The sequence below is a fragment of the Halichondria panicea genome, chromosome 4 (assembly GCF_963675165.1).
Source record: "Halichondria panicea chromosome 4, odHalPani1.1, whole genome shotgun sequence".
Classification (NCBI taxonomy): domain Eukaryota; kingdom Metazoa; phylum Porifera; class Demospongiae; order Suberitida; family Halichondriidae; genus Halichondria; species Halichondria panicea.
The window spans coordinates 6,232,738-6,249,315 of NC_087380.1; the positions used below are offsets into that span (position 1 = coordinate 6,232,738).

At 41.7% G+C, this 16,578-nt stretch overlaps 2 protein-coding genes and 1 long non-coding RNA gene across 4 annotated transcripts; 2 read left to right on the forward strand and 1 right to left on the reverse strand.

The window, feature by feature from the left end:
• Nucleotides 1-174: 174 nt before the first annotated feature.
• LOC135334650 (transitional endoplasmic reticulum ATPase) lies at nt 175-14,960 on the reverse strand. Its single transcript, XM_064529921.1, has 20 exons — nt 14,769-14,960; nt 14,461-14,635; nt 13,742-13,842; nt 13,451-13,531; nt 12,723-12,831; nt 9,450-9,611; nt 8,445-8,655; nt 6,952-7,031; nt 6,363-6,543; nt 5,859-5,998; nt 4,077-4,169; nt 3,722-3,844; nt 3,340-3,486; nt 2,325-2,475; nt 1,745-1,917; nt 1,476-1,526; nt 1,218-1,292; nt 946-1,023; nt 538-695; nt 175-413 (listed from the first exon to the last, which is right to left on the reverse strand). Exons 1-20 carry the CDS (start codon nt 14,795-14,797, stop codon nt 317-319), a joined length of 2,415 nt encoding a protein of 804 aa, XP_064385991.1. The 5' UTR covers nt 14,798-14,960; the 3' UTR covers nt 175-316.
• LOC135334664 (gamma-crystallin D-like) lies at nt 10,975-11,876 on the forward strand. The gene is made up of 2 exons (XM_064529938.1): nt 10,975-11,194; nt 11,258-11,876. The coding sequence occupies exons 1-2, from the start codon at nt 11,055-11,057 to the stop codon at nt 11,763-11,765; spliced, it is 648 nt and encodes a 215-aa protein (XP_064386008.1). The 5' UTR covers nt 10,975-11,054; the 3' UTR covers nt 11,766-11,876.
• A 28-nt stretch (nt 14,961-14,988) lies between the features above and the next one.
• LOC135334669 (uncharacterized) lies at nt 14,989-16,462 on the forward strand. Of its 2 annotated transcripts, XR_010394354.1 has the most exons (3): nt 15,008-15,136; nt 15,302-15,852; nt 16,070-16,462. It is a non-coding gene; the product is annotated as an uncharacterized LOC135334669 (long non-coding RNA). The 2 variants fall into 2 exon arrangements; XR_010394353.1 differs by having other exon boundaries at nt 14,989-15,136; nt 15,302-16,462.
• The last annotated feature ends 116 nt before the right edge of the window (nt 16,463-16,578 follow it).

A 16,578-nucleotide genomic window follows, 5' to 3' on the forward strand; every position in this document is an offset into this window, starting at 1 on the left:
AATTATAATGTTGAATTCGGGGTTGTCCCGGGGAATTCCCCTGGGTCTGTCCCCGGGATTGCCCCATGTTGCACTGCGCATGCTCCATACATAGGCTTGTCTATTAGTGTAGTTCGAAGAAAGGTTGGAGTCGAGGCTAATAGGTGTACATGCACTCTTGATGTAATGAGATAGTTTTGATAATTAGCAAGCAAGCTAGTGTCTCTTTATGTCCAACATTAACAAGACACAAATCAGATACTGCAATCACGCTGTAATAATAATAATGCCAATAAGCTAAATGGTTTCCCTAACATGGTCACAGCAAGTTCTTCAGCTAAGCATTGTACAGGTCATCCTCGCCATCATCCATCTGAGGAACCCCTCCTGATCCTCCTCCAGCCCCACCTTGGGGTGCTTGAGCCTGGGGGAACCTGCAGTGAGGGGAGGGTACCATAAGACAACAGTCTACCCATATCTTATCAACCAGGGATATTCTGTTTACACAGAACTGGCCTATCTGATCTCTCCGCATTTTTGAGTGGACAATTAAAATACCTAAAGTTTCCGCCAAAGCCTCGGCTAGTCTGCAGCTTTTGAGCAAACATCTCGTACTTCCTGATGTCGTTGTCAGTGACAGACCTCCTGGCAAACTTCATGGCCTCCTCAAAATGGTCCTTCCTGATCTCAGGCACACTCTCATCCTCCTCCATATCCTGTGTACAAATAATTATACATAATTACATATACCTAAGTTAGTGATTATAGTGGAACCTCTGTTAACAACCACCTCCAATAAAGGCCAGTTGCTATATAACAGCCAGGCACCCAGGTCCCAAATGAACAGTTTGTGTACAAAACAACCTCTTAACAAAGGCCACCTCTGTATAAAGGCCAAAACATTGTTCCCCAAAGGTGTCCGTTATCAAAATTCAGTTCCATTGATATGTTCAATAATGTTCTCACAATGTCTGGGTTTTCTCTGAACTCCTTCTCTTTGCGTATCTCAGCCTCAATGGACTCCCTGATAGCCATCTTGCAAGCCTGGGGATAATACAGTACATGATTAATGTGGGTGGAGAGTCAGACTGCTAGCACTGTCAACGTTTGAGCCAGACTACATGTAACAGTATAGGACATGTGATGCCAGCAGTGCTGAATGAGACAGCGTTCACATGATATCAGAGGGTTCAAGCACATTTCAAGGTATAAGCATAATATGGACTCTGCTTACTTACCCTCTGGCACACTTCAGTCAGATCAGCACCACTGAATCCTTTGGTAATCTTTGAAAGGTAAGCCATATCGACATCCTGTGGAGAAGACAACAATATGTGTAACTAGTGCAAGGATAACTGTAAGGGGCTACACCTTTAAGTACAGACGTATGGTGCATTACCCTATCCCTATACTAAGGGCATTTAAAAGTGGAAAGGGGACATATACTGGGAAATCAGGACAGCGTTGGTGACAGCTGTGCTGGCATTAAAACTCACCTCAGCCACAGGTGATTTACGTGTGGTCGCTTTGAGGATAGAGAGCCTGGACTGCAAGGAATGCATAAAGCACAGTCATGTGCATTTGAATATAATTAGAAGAGCAATGCCAGCGGTTATTTATTGTGTGAAGTGCAACAATGAGTATTCATCACACACCACATGCACAGGTGCCACATGCACAGGTGACAGGTGAGTACATCAGCTGCTCAACCTCCCACATGACTAATAATGGGTACAAACATGGTAGTCTAGAGAACTACACTTACAGCCTCATCAGGTAGAGGGATATAGATCAGCTGGTCCAGTCTACCTGGTCTCAGAATGGCAGGGTCAATAATGTCGGGACGATTCGTAGCGCCAATGATGAACACATTTTTCTTGCTACTCATTCCATCCATCTCTGTCAGGATCTGGTTGATCACTCTGTCGGCAGCACCACCTGTATGGGTGGGTGTATATGTTGCGGGTGTGGGGACACTGTTATGATTTCAAAGCCATTTGCAATGTCAACTCAGTTATTCCCCACTGCTGACCAGCTAAATGCATGGCTTTTATAACCCTAATAAACGATAAACAAACATCAGGGTTTTATCTAGTGGGAGGCAGTGAATTTTCCCTCAAATATTTGTGGAATAATGACATCATCAATTAGTAGACATACATGTACATGTAATTATTGTACACGTACTTGCTTTCGCAAAATCCACCTACAAACTGCATAGTTATAAGTAGACTCTACATACATACAATTAACAAAGTCAGTGTGACCCTTAACATGTATCTATCTCTCCACTACACTGACAACATACACATGCACACCATAATTATAATGCCATCCTCTCTTACCTCCGTCCCCAACGTTCCCTCCCCTGGACTTGGCGATAGAGTCAAGCTCATCAAAGAAGAGGACGCAGGGAGCAGCTGCCCTGGCCTTGTCAAACACATCCCTCACATTAGCCTCACTCTCCCCAAACCACATAGTCAGCAGTTCAGGTCCCTGGGGGGGGGGGGAGGGGGTTAGTGGCATTGAGTACAGTGGATTGCTGTGCACTTGCAACAGAAAATTGCCCAAACAGCAAAACCACCAGATATGAATTTCATTACCAATAGTAATTCTAAGCTCAGCTTGCATTTTTATTACAATTAGCAGAAAGAATCTCATTGAACATCTGCTTATTCCTAAACATATACAGGTATGAGCAAATTGAATCTACAAGCTGGGCCCAGGGGATTAAATCCTAAAAAGGTGCTCAGTCATACACCTCCATGCGATTAATAGATATTCTCAGGGCACTCCTATTAATAGATACCTACAGAATGGATACTTTATGATAGCACTCTTGAAAAGCTTAAGTAGACTAGAAATGCATGAAATACATTTCAAGAATGCTTGACTGACTATACAGTGTACAAATGTCATGCATGTAAATTACGTTCTTTGGGGGGGAGGGGGCATGCCTAGAGAGGTTCAATGAGGGTCTGCTGAAAATTGGTTACTTTCAGTTGGCTCTATGCTTTCTACCTGTAATAAAGTAGTACAGTACTCTTGGAAAAGTTCAAGTAAACTCCAGAAAACTGATAATGATATTCATAATAATTTATCTGATTGTGGTTTTGCTGTTTGGCTGTTGTTGCAAGTGCACTGCAATCCACTGTACTATTCTAGACTGAAAGTTAGTAACAATAAACATGAAACTTGTACTACTGTGAATATTAAAAATACCAGGGAAATTTAACCATGACTACAATCAGCAGTGCATTGTGCATATAATACTACTTCACAAGGGGCTAACATACTAAGTACCAAAGGAAATTAAGTCATGCTTCCAAAATATCACCATACATGTACACGTGCACGTACCTTGATAGAGATAAAGTTGGCCTGACATTCATTGGCAATGGCCTTGGCCAGCAGAGTCTTTCCACACCCTGGGGGACCATAGAACAAAACACCCTTAGAGGGGGTCATACCAAACTGGAGGAATTTCTCAGGGTGCTCAACAGGGTACTGCAGGGATGGGGGGGGAAGGGGTCATTGAAAATGCATGCTTAGTCTCAGTTTCAACTACATGTACATGTAACAATGGCCCCTGTTCTCTTCATGAGCCTACCAGTAAGAAAATCACATAGTTTTTGACAGAAACTGAAATATGTACCACATTTAATCTAGCTCTAACACTGTTGTACCTAGACAACGTACAGACAACGTACAGACAACGTACATGACCACACACACGGCTCACCTGCACCAACTCTTGTAGCTCCCTCTTGACCTCGTCCAATCCACCGATATCATTCCAGGTTACATTGGGTATCTCAACCACCGTCTCACGCAGGGCTGAAGGATTGGTCGAGTTCATCGCAAACTGAACAGACAACAAGTGTGAGCGTGAAACAAGACACTCTACTTCACAAACAGACTATAAAATCATGTCAGAATGGAGTCCACACAAAGGCACTCCTAGCACGTACATGTACCACATAAAAATTATACGGGTAAAATTATTAAACAATATAGGCTGTGGTCTACTGTATAGAGGATTGAAACAATCATACAAAAAAGCGTGTACATGTAACAATTAGAGAGAGTGATGTTACCCTAAAGTTGTCCATGGAGACAGCGAGGGAGTCCATGACCTCAGCGTCAATGGTGTCATCCTCCAGGTCAATCAGGTCCATCTTTTCACGGATCTGAGAGAGGGGAGGGCAGTGTTATGACAGTGAGGGCTGTAATGATTGGTATGATGGCCGATAGGGGTCACCCGCCTGCACTTGCCACGCGCGGTAAACGGTAGCCGCCTTTTTTACCTGCAAGCGGTAAATGAATGTTACAGTAGAACCTCGATTATCCGGACACCTTGGTTCCAGAAGCAGGCCGGATAAGTGAATATGCCGGATAATTGAATAGATAAACCACGCCTTGATCACCCACTTTATTGATAAACAGCAGTGCCACATGGTTGTCTGCGCATGCGCAGAAGATAAGCAGGTATGTCTCCATGGTAACAGCTGTAACGCGCATGCGCATTTGAGAGACACGCCCATTTTCTGAATTATTTAATCTGATAAAAAAAAACTGCCAAGCCGGATAATGGAGGTTCCGGATAATGGAGGGCCGGATAATGGAGGTTCTACTGTACCTTCCTTTACCCGCCTAAAAAATACTGTGAGCGGTAAAGAGCGACCACATCATTTATCCGCGAGCGGTAATGAGTGGCCGCCTTCATGAACCGCCACGGTCAAAAACCTCGCCGCCAGCGGTAACAATCGAAAGAGATCTCGAAATTCTAATGAGAGCGCACCTTGTGTTAGCAGCATCTAGGTGGACAGCTTTTTAATTATTACACATCCCAGAGGATCAAACTCCCTTCACAAAGCATAGACTATGCACAGGGATTTCATCTGTAAGCCCTGGAGTACTATGCCATAGAGATGAAATCTGTGTGCGCTCTTAATTATTAGAAACAATTAATACATGCATTGCATGGGTGTGCTCTTATTAGAAACATGTACCTTTACCAGATACTTTTGGACCTCGCCGCGGGCGGTAAAAGAAGGCGGTCACTCATTTACTGCTCCCGGCTAAATGAAGCGGCGGACCTTTACCGCTCGTGGTAATAGTGTCACCGCGAGCGAGCAAACGATTGAGCGCTCGCGGTATTAGTTGGCGGCAAGCGGAGGCGGGTGACCCCTATCGGTCACCGTAGATTGGTGATTTCAAATAATTATAGAACACAGACAAAGCATAATAATACTATTATTATAAGAAAGGCCAAAAATCCCCAATTGTTTGCAAATGGAATATCTGCTTATACAAAGTGCGACATAACAAAAACATTACAAGACAGTACAAAATAATATTATATGCATATAAGCCTGATATGCCATGAGAACAATGTAACGTGACAAAAGGTATCCCACGCAGAAATATGCAGCATACATTTCAGTAAATTAATAATGTTATGTATGGAATGTAAACATGAGACTCTACCATTGACAACGACACACACACACACACACCATCCCAAAGACTGTGTACACTGCAATACCAAAGATAGTTATGCCTCAGTGTGCGCATGCGCAAGCGAGGTATACGGTAGTGTGTTTGTGTATCTGTCTGTCTGTGTATGTGTGTAGACTGCTACAGCTGCTCAGGGATCAATAAAGTGCAAGTAAGGCTTCTATAAGTCAATTGTAGATTTGCAAAATAATGCTTTGTTCTCAAATTATACCTAGTTTTGCTTACTTGGAATGCCATTGCAGCCTTTTCACATAGCACACTGAGTGTTACTACTTAGTACTGTTCAGAATTAATTATAGACTTTGAACTTATGGCCATCATTTAGGCATCATAAAGAATGGAGTCCATCAAATTCTAACCTGTTGCAGGGCAGCCTCTGAGCAGAGAGAGGCAACATCAGAGCCGACATAGCCGTGGGTCTCAGCCGCCACTTGTTCCAGATCTACATCAGTGGCCAGCTTCATGTTCTTGGTGTGGATACGAAGGATCTCAAGGCGACCTGCGTGTGTGTGTGTGTGTGGGGGGGGGGGGGGGTAACTCAAGCTTGCTGACAATGTACTACAATGTTCATACAATATCTCCACCTACATGGTGTTTAGTTACACAGACAAAGAAGATGTGTAACAATGTATGGGACCAAATGAGATAACAATTAATGACCATGAATGACTACGATTATTACTCCTTGACCTTATGCAACTCTGTGTATGCAGGTGCAGCAAAATCACATAAAAGTGACTACTATAATAATTATGTCTGGAAAATTACTCTTAATTATATATGATTCAATTTGTGTCAGCTCGTTAACTGTTCCCATAGTATAGCGCTTCACATGGACATGTCATAGCCACCCACCCACTCACCAGTAGCGTCAGGGATTCCAATATCCACCTCTCGATCAAAGCGACCGAACCTCCTGAGAGCACCGTCGATGCTGTTGGGTCTGTTGGTGGCCGCCATGATGATCACATGACTACGCTGCTTGAGCCCGTCCATAAGGGTTAACAGTTGGGACACAATACGACGCTCCACCTCACCATGGGTCTGTGGGAGAAAAGGGTTAAATTAGTCATACGTACAGACAGCTAAACATAATGATAATCATCACTTGTTTTTCTTTAATGAGGGAAATCAAGAGTTCATTGAGGAAATGTATCTACAAGTCCCTTGGTTATGTTATTGTTATTGTTAGCTTAAAAGGTTAAAAGGTTAAATTAGTCCTACATTTACAGTACTGTACTTGCATGCTTGACAGCTAAACATAATGATAATCATCACCTTTTTTTTTTTTAATGAGGGAAATGTATCTTCAATTCCCTTGGTTATGGTTATTGTATAAAATTACATTCAGCTATCAGGAAGTAGTTCCGGTGTTTTTAGGCAGGAAAGCAACAACAATACACAGTGTGTTACATGTACACATGAATAGCAGTGGCTATAAACGGCACAAACCTTGTCTCTCTTGGGAGCAATGGCATCCAACTCATCAATGAAGATAATGGCAGGAGAATTCTTCTCAGCCTCCTCAAAAGCTGTAATGAGAAACCCATTTAAGACTAGTAATGATGCCAAACTATACAGCTACAGTCTTCATGCATCAACAATTCCCTGTACATGTAATAAAGAGGTTCAAATGTATAGTGCACCCACACATAATAATTATTATAACTGTGTTTTGTGTGATCAGGGCTTGCTCTAGACAAGTAGTGAGTGCACACCTTAGCTTACTTTGTTTACATACATGTAAACACAATGTCAGCAACAGAACAATGTAAACAATGTCAGCAACGGAACAATAGTGTTTATGATTAGGACACAGTTGTTTTGGATAGCTTACTTTGTTTACATACGTCAGCAAATAGTGTTTACTGCCACGATAGTAAAGCCTACACTACATGTACAGTAGACTCTTTTTAATCCGGCCATCTTGCAGCTTGGCCAGAATAGCGAGTGTCTATTGTACACATCATGCACAAATAATACTTAAGTGGACTCACTAAGATTTAAGGTTATTACCGTTTGCTCATTAATTATTCATGAGCTAGATCTAGTGATTGTGAGCAGCTAGAATGAGCTGGAAGTACATTTTGTGAAAGTTTCTTGACCTGGAAAGAAAAAATGCTTCGAGCTACCGTCCAGAATGATAAGAAGCATCATATAAGAGCAAAAACACAGAGCTCACAGAGCTAAAAGTACTACTAGTTCATGTTCTTTCTAGGATGATTGCTCAGAGCTTTCACCGGAAGATATTAATACTTGTCAACCAGAATAATACACCAATATAGTTATCATACGGGGGCGAACGTAAGCGTTTGAGTTCATAAATGATAAGGGTTTGTCTAAAATCACCATGTTTTATACACTTCCTTCATGTGATCAGTCAGCTCCACCGCTCTATTTACTAGTGACTCTGATACCATAGCCGAGACTAAGCTACATGGCCATGGATATGGATTGGTCAAAATATTAATGTCGTTAAGAAATGCAAAAGCAGTTTGGAAATGCCCCCTTATGATCTATTTGTCTTGTTTGTGTTATTAGTTTATGTGATTGTGGACCAAGCAGGTTTATTATCACAAGACAACACAATTACTGCAGGCGTGCCTGTGGCCTCAAGAGTCTATGAGCTTAGTGTAGCTAGCCAGTTGTAGCCTCGTCTGTGTCTGTGTCTTGCCTGTGGCCTCAAGAATCTGTGTCTTGTCTGAGTTTTGTGTATAGCTAGCCAGTTGTGCCTATGGCGCATTAATTCACGTAAAAGTTGGGTAAAGGGTCACGAGTAAAAAAACCGAATACCGTGCCGCTCCATGACAGACATGACAGACACACAGACAAAATCTCAACATTGCACACTAGGTACGTATAGTTTCATAAAAATTATCATGAATATTCATGACTTTACTGTAACCTTAAACAGGCTCCAAAAACCTTTCTAGTAGTAAGCCCACCTTTCCTGAGGTTACTCTCTGACTCTCCGGCCATCTTGCTCATAATCTCAGGCCCGTTGATAAGGAAGAAGAAAGCTCCTGTCTCATTGGCCACTGCCCTAGCGATGAGGGTCTTACCCGTACCAGGGGGTCCATACAGGAGGATACCTCGAGGGGGCTTCACACCGATGGCCTTGAAGAGCTGGGGGTGACGTAGGGGGAGCTCTACCATCTGTACAAGCAGAGTGGAAGGTCATAATTATGTTCACTTAGAAATCAATACAAGACAATTGATTTGTGGTGTTAATGGCATCAAACACAAATGGTGAAACCACCAAACTGAATAGATAGTAATAACCTTATGGCTTGACCGGCACAACTGCTGAAACCACATTGTATGTAAACACACATACATTTCCCATCACTTTTAGCGTTTCATACAGCAGGGTAGGGTTTCATTTAGGGGGGAGGGGGGACAGGGGTGAACCTTCCCCCTAAAATGTTGGAGAATAATGACATCATCACATTGGTACAGTCTATGATGTGCAATTATTATTATAGATCTACTGTGATGCCAGAGGAGGTACAACAGTGCAGCTTTAGTAATAATTATCCGACAACGCAACGTCGTATGTTTTTGCTGAGTGTAATCAGAGGCTAATGGCTTGAGCTGCACCGCCTATTCTGTTGTAGTACTTGCTAATGACTGACCACACCCAGTAAAAAGAGACATTCCAGTAAGTTACTTATAATAATGTTGTATAGTCTTGTATGTGTAAGCGTGCTGAATATAACTACTACAATAGGTACGAGTTGCACAAAATAAGCACATGCATGAAAGTGTGTAGAAATAGGCCATCTGCAACTTTGGTTTGTTACACAGCCTTGAATGAACCATGGAGTAAAGCGGATATTACTCGAGGGTACCTTCGTTTCCAATCCCACTAATACACCAAGAAACTACTCAGAACATATATGTACATACTAACCAACAGCTACTAGTGTCGGTACAACATGCACACACACCTCTTTGATCTGAGCCAGTTGCTTCCTGCACCCACCGATGTCGTCATATCCGACCTCGTTGAGCGACTCCTCTTCATCTTCTCTCTTGATGGGCTCTCCCTCGCAGTGGATCACAGTGTCAGGGGCCACAATGCAGTGAGGGCTCGGGTCAGTCTCAACTATCTGCAGGGCAGGGGGAGGAGGATTTATAAGACACACACAGCACTTGAAGTACTGTGTATTAACACTTGGTTAGCATGCAATACCCACACTCACAGTGCCAGCTGTGACTAATGGTGTCATAATTATATAATTATTACAGTACATTGTATGATTTATATCACGTGTAAGGTAACAAGCCTCTAACAAAATTCACCTTTTTGTTTTGTTTTTGTTACACAGCCTTAAATGATAATTTGGTAAGGGTCATTGTGATAAAAACCACAAAATTTATATTGCACATGTATGCAATGCACAGTCAGCACGCCTTCAGGCTTGTGCCTGTATATATTGCACACAACACTCGGTGTCATGCTATATGCACTCCTGCTATTACTTAGCAATATATGGTTGCCATGGTTATGTGTTCTTGTGTAAACTGTAGTAGTTCATAACACTGGAATCCTTTTATCATTAGAGTGGTCAAGCAACATTGACAGTGACACATTTCACAGTGGCCCCACGCAGTAAATTAATTATTATATCACTCTGCAACATTTCAGAACAGAGTAGTATTTAGTGGCCCACACAGCAAGTCCATTATTGATTTTGTCACTCTGCAAACTTCCAGAATATTGGCGTTGTAGTAATTAGTGGGTATCGCGCATGCTGCTACGATAACTATACTTGAATGAATATCTGGCATGTTGCAGTCTCACGAGCGCCAACATTTGGGAGAGGGAACATCTGGTCACTATTGCACTAATTCCGTGGCTCTTGTCACAATGTTGGCAGTACCAATCAGTACGTCTTTAGTGGGCGGTAACACGTCATGATTTTCAATTATAGAATAAAATTAACGTGAAAAAGATGGATAATATTGACTTATAAAAAAGATATTTTCCTTGGTGTGCACATGCGCACGCAAGCGAGGTATACGGTAGTGTGTTTGTATGTCTGTCTGTGTACACTGCTACAGCTGCTCAAAGTGCAAGCAAGAGTTTCTATAGGGTTCTAGTCTTTTTCTTGGATCGCAATCTATGGATTTGCAAAATAATGCTTTGTTCTCGATATAGCTACTTGGAATGCCATTGCAGAACAGTGCGTAGCAAAACTTGTCCATGGAGCGTTGCTACTCTACTTACATGTAGTTAGCTCTGCACTAGAACGCTAGCTGCAATTGTTTCATGCACCCATTTGTATGGACTTTGAACCTTTTTAGCAACAGTCATGGTCGATAATTGATTTGTAGCTTCATGTCGTATAGTTTTGGTGCCTCCACCGAGGCATCAGGTGCCTGTCAGTGACATACTATATGAACTATTTTCACGGTAGTGAGTAATTAGTGGTCTCATACTAGAACATCTGGCTCTTGCTACTAACATGTATAACCTAGATCATGGATAGTATAAAAGGAGAAGCAAGAATAGAGTAATTATCATAAAAAACATCATAATCTCATCAGCAATGGCGGTCAAGTTCTTTGTTGCGACTCTCATCGGTGTCCTCCTTGTGGAGACTGGATTCGTGAGAGCTGATCCACTGGTGCAGAAGAGCACTAAGGTGTTCACCGGGGTAGCAGCAACTCGAGAAAAGAGACAAACTAGGTAAGTACTTTGAATCGTAGAACATGGCTAGTGAACTCATGCAACTTTTGTTTCCCTCAACAGAGTTTGTGATTGTGAAGCTCAACTCTTTGATGGACTGAAGTACAGTGGCAAGGAGCTAATTGTCTATCAACAAAACGCACGATTTCAAAACGACTTGTTCACCAATAAAGTTGAAACAGTTAAAATAACTGGCAAATGCGCATATATGTTCTATGACAAAGAAAACTTTGAAGGTAATTCTTTCCGATTTGATACTGCAGGAAACTATGGCAGCGATAAACCTTTGAGTGAAAATATTCTATCGGGTCGTGCCTTCCCTCCAAAAGGAACAGATGCAATCTGTCTCTTCGAAAAAAGTGTCCACCGTGGACGAATGATGGTCCTTTATTCGTCCCAGGATAATATTCCTGACAACGAACCTATCTCTTCGGTGGTTGTGGTTGAAGGAAGTTGGACTTTGTACGAGCTCGCTAACTATGGCGGCCAATCCAAGACTATTGGTAAAGGCTACTATATTAGTCTATGGAATCTAGGAAAATTCAAGATCCGCTCCATTACCAAGAACTAAATTAGTACTCAAGTGAACAGAAACACATAATTACAAATAGTGTAGATAATGAACAGAATTTGGTAGGTGACCATAGAGAGCTATAATTATCATGGATACTTTACTAGCATACTGCAGATAAGAATACTATCTGAACTAGAGCACTGAAGTGCTAACCCTTGGCTGTTGACATAGCAACCAAAGGAGTGTTATTCTAGAAGTAACACAGCAAATTCAGTAAAGAAACCTGGAGTCTTAAAAATATGGCTCCTGCTTGGTATGTTCTGGGGCTAAGGAAGCAACAAAAACAATCATAAATAAATTATTTAATGGCCCTTTTTATTGTTCCTGGTACGGGATCACTTCAGTTGTAAATACGTACTTCAAATAAAGGCCGCATGTAGCTAGCTAGCCAACGTGTGAGTTCAAAGTCAGTAAAGAAGCCTGGAGTCTTAGAAATAATGGCTCCTGATAAGTCTGGGGGCTAGGATCAGCACAAAAGCAACTAGTTTTCTACTTTAGTGACCCTTTTCCATTGTTCCTGGTACAGGATCACCTCAGCTGCAAATAAGTGCCTCGAATACAGACCATATTCTGGCTGTAAGCCCTGCAACATCAAAATCTGCCACTATTAATTAAAGTAGCTATTTTTGTCTCAGAGGTGGTTAGTGTATACCAACCACCACGATCAGTGTGGACACATCCCTGGAGCCACAATAATACCGTATAGCGCGAAATTTTCGAGGGGCTTAATTTTCACGAATTTCGTAGGTTAGCAATCCTACACGAAAATTAAGTCCACAAAAATTGTTCTTTAATTAGAATTATCTGTTATAACGTGTAAAGATTTAAAGGCGTGGCTTCCGGTAAGCAGTCATTCCGCGAACATTGTGCAACGAAATGCTTTTAGAGGCCAATCCACGAAATGTAAGTGCCTCGAAAATGTCGCGCTATACAGTAACTGTCAAGCATTTGTACCTTAAACTCTACAGCTCTCATGCCTCCACGAACGAGGAAGATGTCTCCTTTGTGTACTGGACGGTAGGCCTCCAGGAAGTAGGGCTTTAGGAATACATCAAACAGATTTCTACAAGATAAGAAATGGCAACGCACATGTATATAAGTTATTGTCCTGGCCAACACCAAACATACACACATGTATAACAAGAGCAATGTGTACAGTTTTGATGTCCCCTCCCTAGAAAGATACGAGAAACGCGAAAGGCATTTATCTGTACTCTAAAATGACACCTCAAATAGAAACCAAAAATGTATGTTCACTCCGACACGGTGTGGCCACATTGAGACCCACTGCTATAAAATGAACACTCCCTCGATCTAGCTACTCCACACACACAGCACAGGACAGAGAGAGGTCCAGTGCTGCTCATACACATTGGAGAGCACTACCATGAGTACAACACCCATTCTAACAGGAAATGGAGTATTTAAATTTAGTGATCCTTACCATTAGACTCAATTATCAGGTGTGAATTTATAATTGTAATATCAATATCTATCTAGTTTTGACTACATGTTAGCATGCAAAGTACATGTATACTGAATTTGACATGCCTAGTGTACAATTATTATATCGTATAGCACCATTATACGGTACCAACAGGTTATTATACAGTACCAACAGTTTAAAGTATTCATAAAGCTCTTAGAAAGAGCCATAATGTGTGTATTATTGAGGAGCTCACCCAGTGATCCCCTCCACAGTGTCGTCAATGGGCAGAACATGGACCCTCTTCCCGTACTTGACATCAGGGAATGCAGTCACACTGGATAGGGGAGAGATCAATCAACCAGGTACACACAGAAAATTAATCTACCACTGCATCAAAGTTGATGTAGAAGTCGGGCGTAAACACACAGATTGACACAGTAATGTACATGATTGTAATTATTGGCCTGCCCTTTATAAGCATACTGCTCAATGCCAAACACACAATGCTGTGGGTTACCTAGACACACACACACACACAGTGTACCTGACAATGTCTCCGAGGCGCACCCTCAGGTTCTGCCTCACAACTCGGTTCATACGCATTTTCTCATTGTTGACAGTGTCATCAGAGAGCACTATGCACACCTGTACAGCAGGGTAAGGGGAAATCCCTTATTGACTAATGAATGGCTAGAGGAATTTAGAAGAATATTAGCTAACAGAATTCATACAACATCAACAGCATACAGCAGGGTAGGGTATAATTATATATGAACATGTAACAGAGTTAAAGTTTTTATCGATTACAGAGGAATTCTTCATCAATGACTTAAAACACTGCCATAACATTAGGTCACACGTCATTGATTAGGTAGAGAGGTAGAGAAGGGGATTTCCCTTATAACTAAGGTGGGCATGGGAGGAATACAGCTAGTATATCTTCACAAGATTTAATGTTTGAGTATGGTTTTCATTTTCAATTAAGTTTGTACCACATACTGTACGCATCAACACACAGCAGTACCCTATGACGTATACACTGCTATTACACCTCTGGTTATCACTCACATACTAATAAATACAAGACTTAGGTGAAATGTGGGAAAGTCAGGTTGGCTCAAACACCAGAAAGGACGCAAACAAGATAGGTTGGTGTTGGTTGTTTTACTGGTGATATTGGCATGATTCGAGTGAGGTACAGCACTATACTTCTCCTTATTCTTATTAACGAACATTAGCTGAATACAACAACTGTATACTTACAGTCTCTCGTCGTCTTTTGCCCTTGAGGAGAACGGTGTCTCCACGGAATAGCTGGAGCTCGTCCATTTTTTCCTGGGACAACGCCACTACAGAATTGTCGTCATTTACTGCCTCCTCCACGAGGAGACGATTGGGCTTGGCCTTGGAGCGAAGAATGGCAGTCGCCAACTCGTCTCTAGATTTTAATTACAGAAATGTAACATTATTTTTAACAGACATTATTTGTTTATTGCACATGTGTTCCTGTTTGCTGCGTGTTTTATAGGTGTAGTGTGTGTGTGTGTGTGTGTGTCTAGTGAATAACTTACTGGGGGTCTGGTGCTTTTATCTCAGCCATTGTGTATGAATGTCCTCAATCAACGGAGTTTCCAAGATTGAATATTCTGTTGAGGGTACTCTTCACGTGAATGTAGTGACTCTTTTAGTTCACACAGAGCTGACAGTGGACGTACGCACAAGAAGACAGGTTTTCTCTTTGCGTTGTCAGGCCAGGATAAAAGGTGACGTGTTGTATAAACCACAATTCTGCATCTGTAAGCATGCGGTCTTAGCAACATGACATCAAAAAATTACTGCTATTTTTAGACTATAAGCCCCTCCTCCAAATCGACAGAAGAAATGAAATTCAGCTATGAAAATCGTGTGCAGCTAGCTACACTGGACATGCATGATGATGGTATGTCATGTGTGTATAGCTAGCTACACTGGACATGCATGATGATGGTATGTCATGTGTGTATAGCTAGCTAGCTATGGGTACTCACTCTAGCTACTATAGTCTATACATGCTTGGCCCAACCTTTATTAATATTGCACTGTCCTTACGTATATATATCATCAGGTCGCGTCGACGTCTGGGCCGAGATCACACCATACAGGTACATGCATACTGTCAATGATGATGGCGGTTCACAATTCTATCCCGCCCAACCTCACAAGGCCCCCTCGTATCTATCCCTGTGACTAGCAAGCAATCTCAAAGCCCACAAGAACTGGCAGTGCTGAGGTAACATTGTCAAGATAACAAGCGTGTAATGTTCTAGGCATGATTTGGTAAGAGATATAAAACACATTAATAACAGGGGTGTTTCTAGAAGGGTGCTAACATTTTATTACGTCCCTGCATTATAGGGGTAGGGGGGCAGGCTGAGACAAGAGACAGGAGAAATAGTACTGTACCTATTCACTCAAATCATTTCATTATTAATATCAACCAACACCAATCAATCGTTTTTACACTACAGGCAAAGGTGCATGCCAGGTAAATAAATGATCGCTTCATTTGCAAGTAAAATATTCATGCTCAGAGATTCAATCACAAAAAGTGTCCTTTTTGGTGTTGGTGCCAACCTAGCCTCGTTATACCAAGCCGATTTTAACGAACGGAAGGAGGTAGGTATTTTCGACCTAGCGAAAAAAGTTGTAATAGAAAAAAGTCGGGTCGGGAATGAGGCTAGTCAATCGTACCCATACTTTCTCACTTTTTTACGAGTGTTTGGTACTTGCAGTATATAGAATACCGTGACGTATGTAGTGAGTATATACATGCATGCATGTAGAGTACGTAGCTGTTAAAAATATGCTACTGACTCATGCTCATTGTTTCCAGATCCCCATTATAGAGACATACCTTAGTAGAGGCTAAAGATGCGTATCTTTGTGACCATAGACCTCAACCAAGTGGACAAAAGCATGGACACCATCCAACTTCAACCCATGGACAGACTCGGTGATCACAACCCTGATGGAAGACCTCGGTCGATATTGTTTACTTCCAGGCTGAGCTGAACAGCAGTTATCTAGCTAGATCATGATACACTTTTAGAGAGGAAATTAAACTTCAGTACTAGTAGTGTTAGAGGCCAGCCAGTGTCTGCTCGTACGTACATGTAGTCATAATAAATTATATTATCACTGTAGTGTGTTCGTCAGCATAATTATTATTACCATTCTGAGTATTATCAACTTTTGTTCAATTTTTTGAAATGAAATAAGCTACAGATACATTACGTATTTGGGGTGGATCCACGATGACGCAATAAAGATTGTATTAAGAAAATGTCTATAACTGATTAAGCTCAAGCATGCATGTGGGTGTACATACCATACATACAATAA

What these genes read in the sequence shown, in the direction of transcription:
- LOC135334664 (XM_064529938.1), top strand. Translation starts at nt 11,055, where the DNA reads ATGGCGGTCAAGTTCTTTGTTGCGACTCTCATCGGTGTCCTCCTTGTG. An exon ending in CGAGAAAAGAGACAAACTAG is followed by an intron (nt 11,195 to 11,257) that starts GTAAGTACTTTG and finishes TTCCCTCAACAG; the next exon opens with AGTTTGTGATTGTGAAGCTC.
- LOC135334650 (XM_064529921.1), bottom strand. Translation starts at nt 14,797, where the DNA reads ATGGCTGAGATAAAAGCACCAGACCCCCA. An exon ending in TGGAATCCCTGACGCTACTG is followed by an intron (nt 5,999 to 6,362) that starts GTGAGTGGGTGG and finishes ACACACACGCAG; the next exon opens with GTCGCCTTGAGATCCTTCGT. An exon ending in AGGGAACGTTGGGGACGGAG is followed by an intron (nt 1,918 to 2,324) that starts GTAAGAGAGGAT and finishes CCACCCATACAG; the next exon opens with GTGGTGCTGCCGACAGAGTG.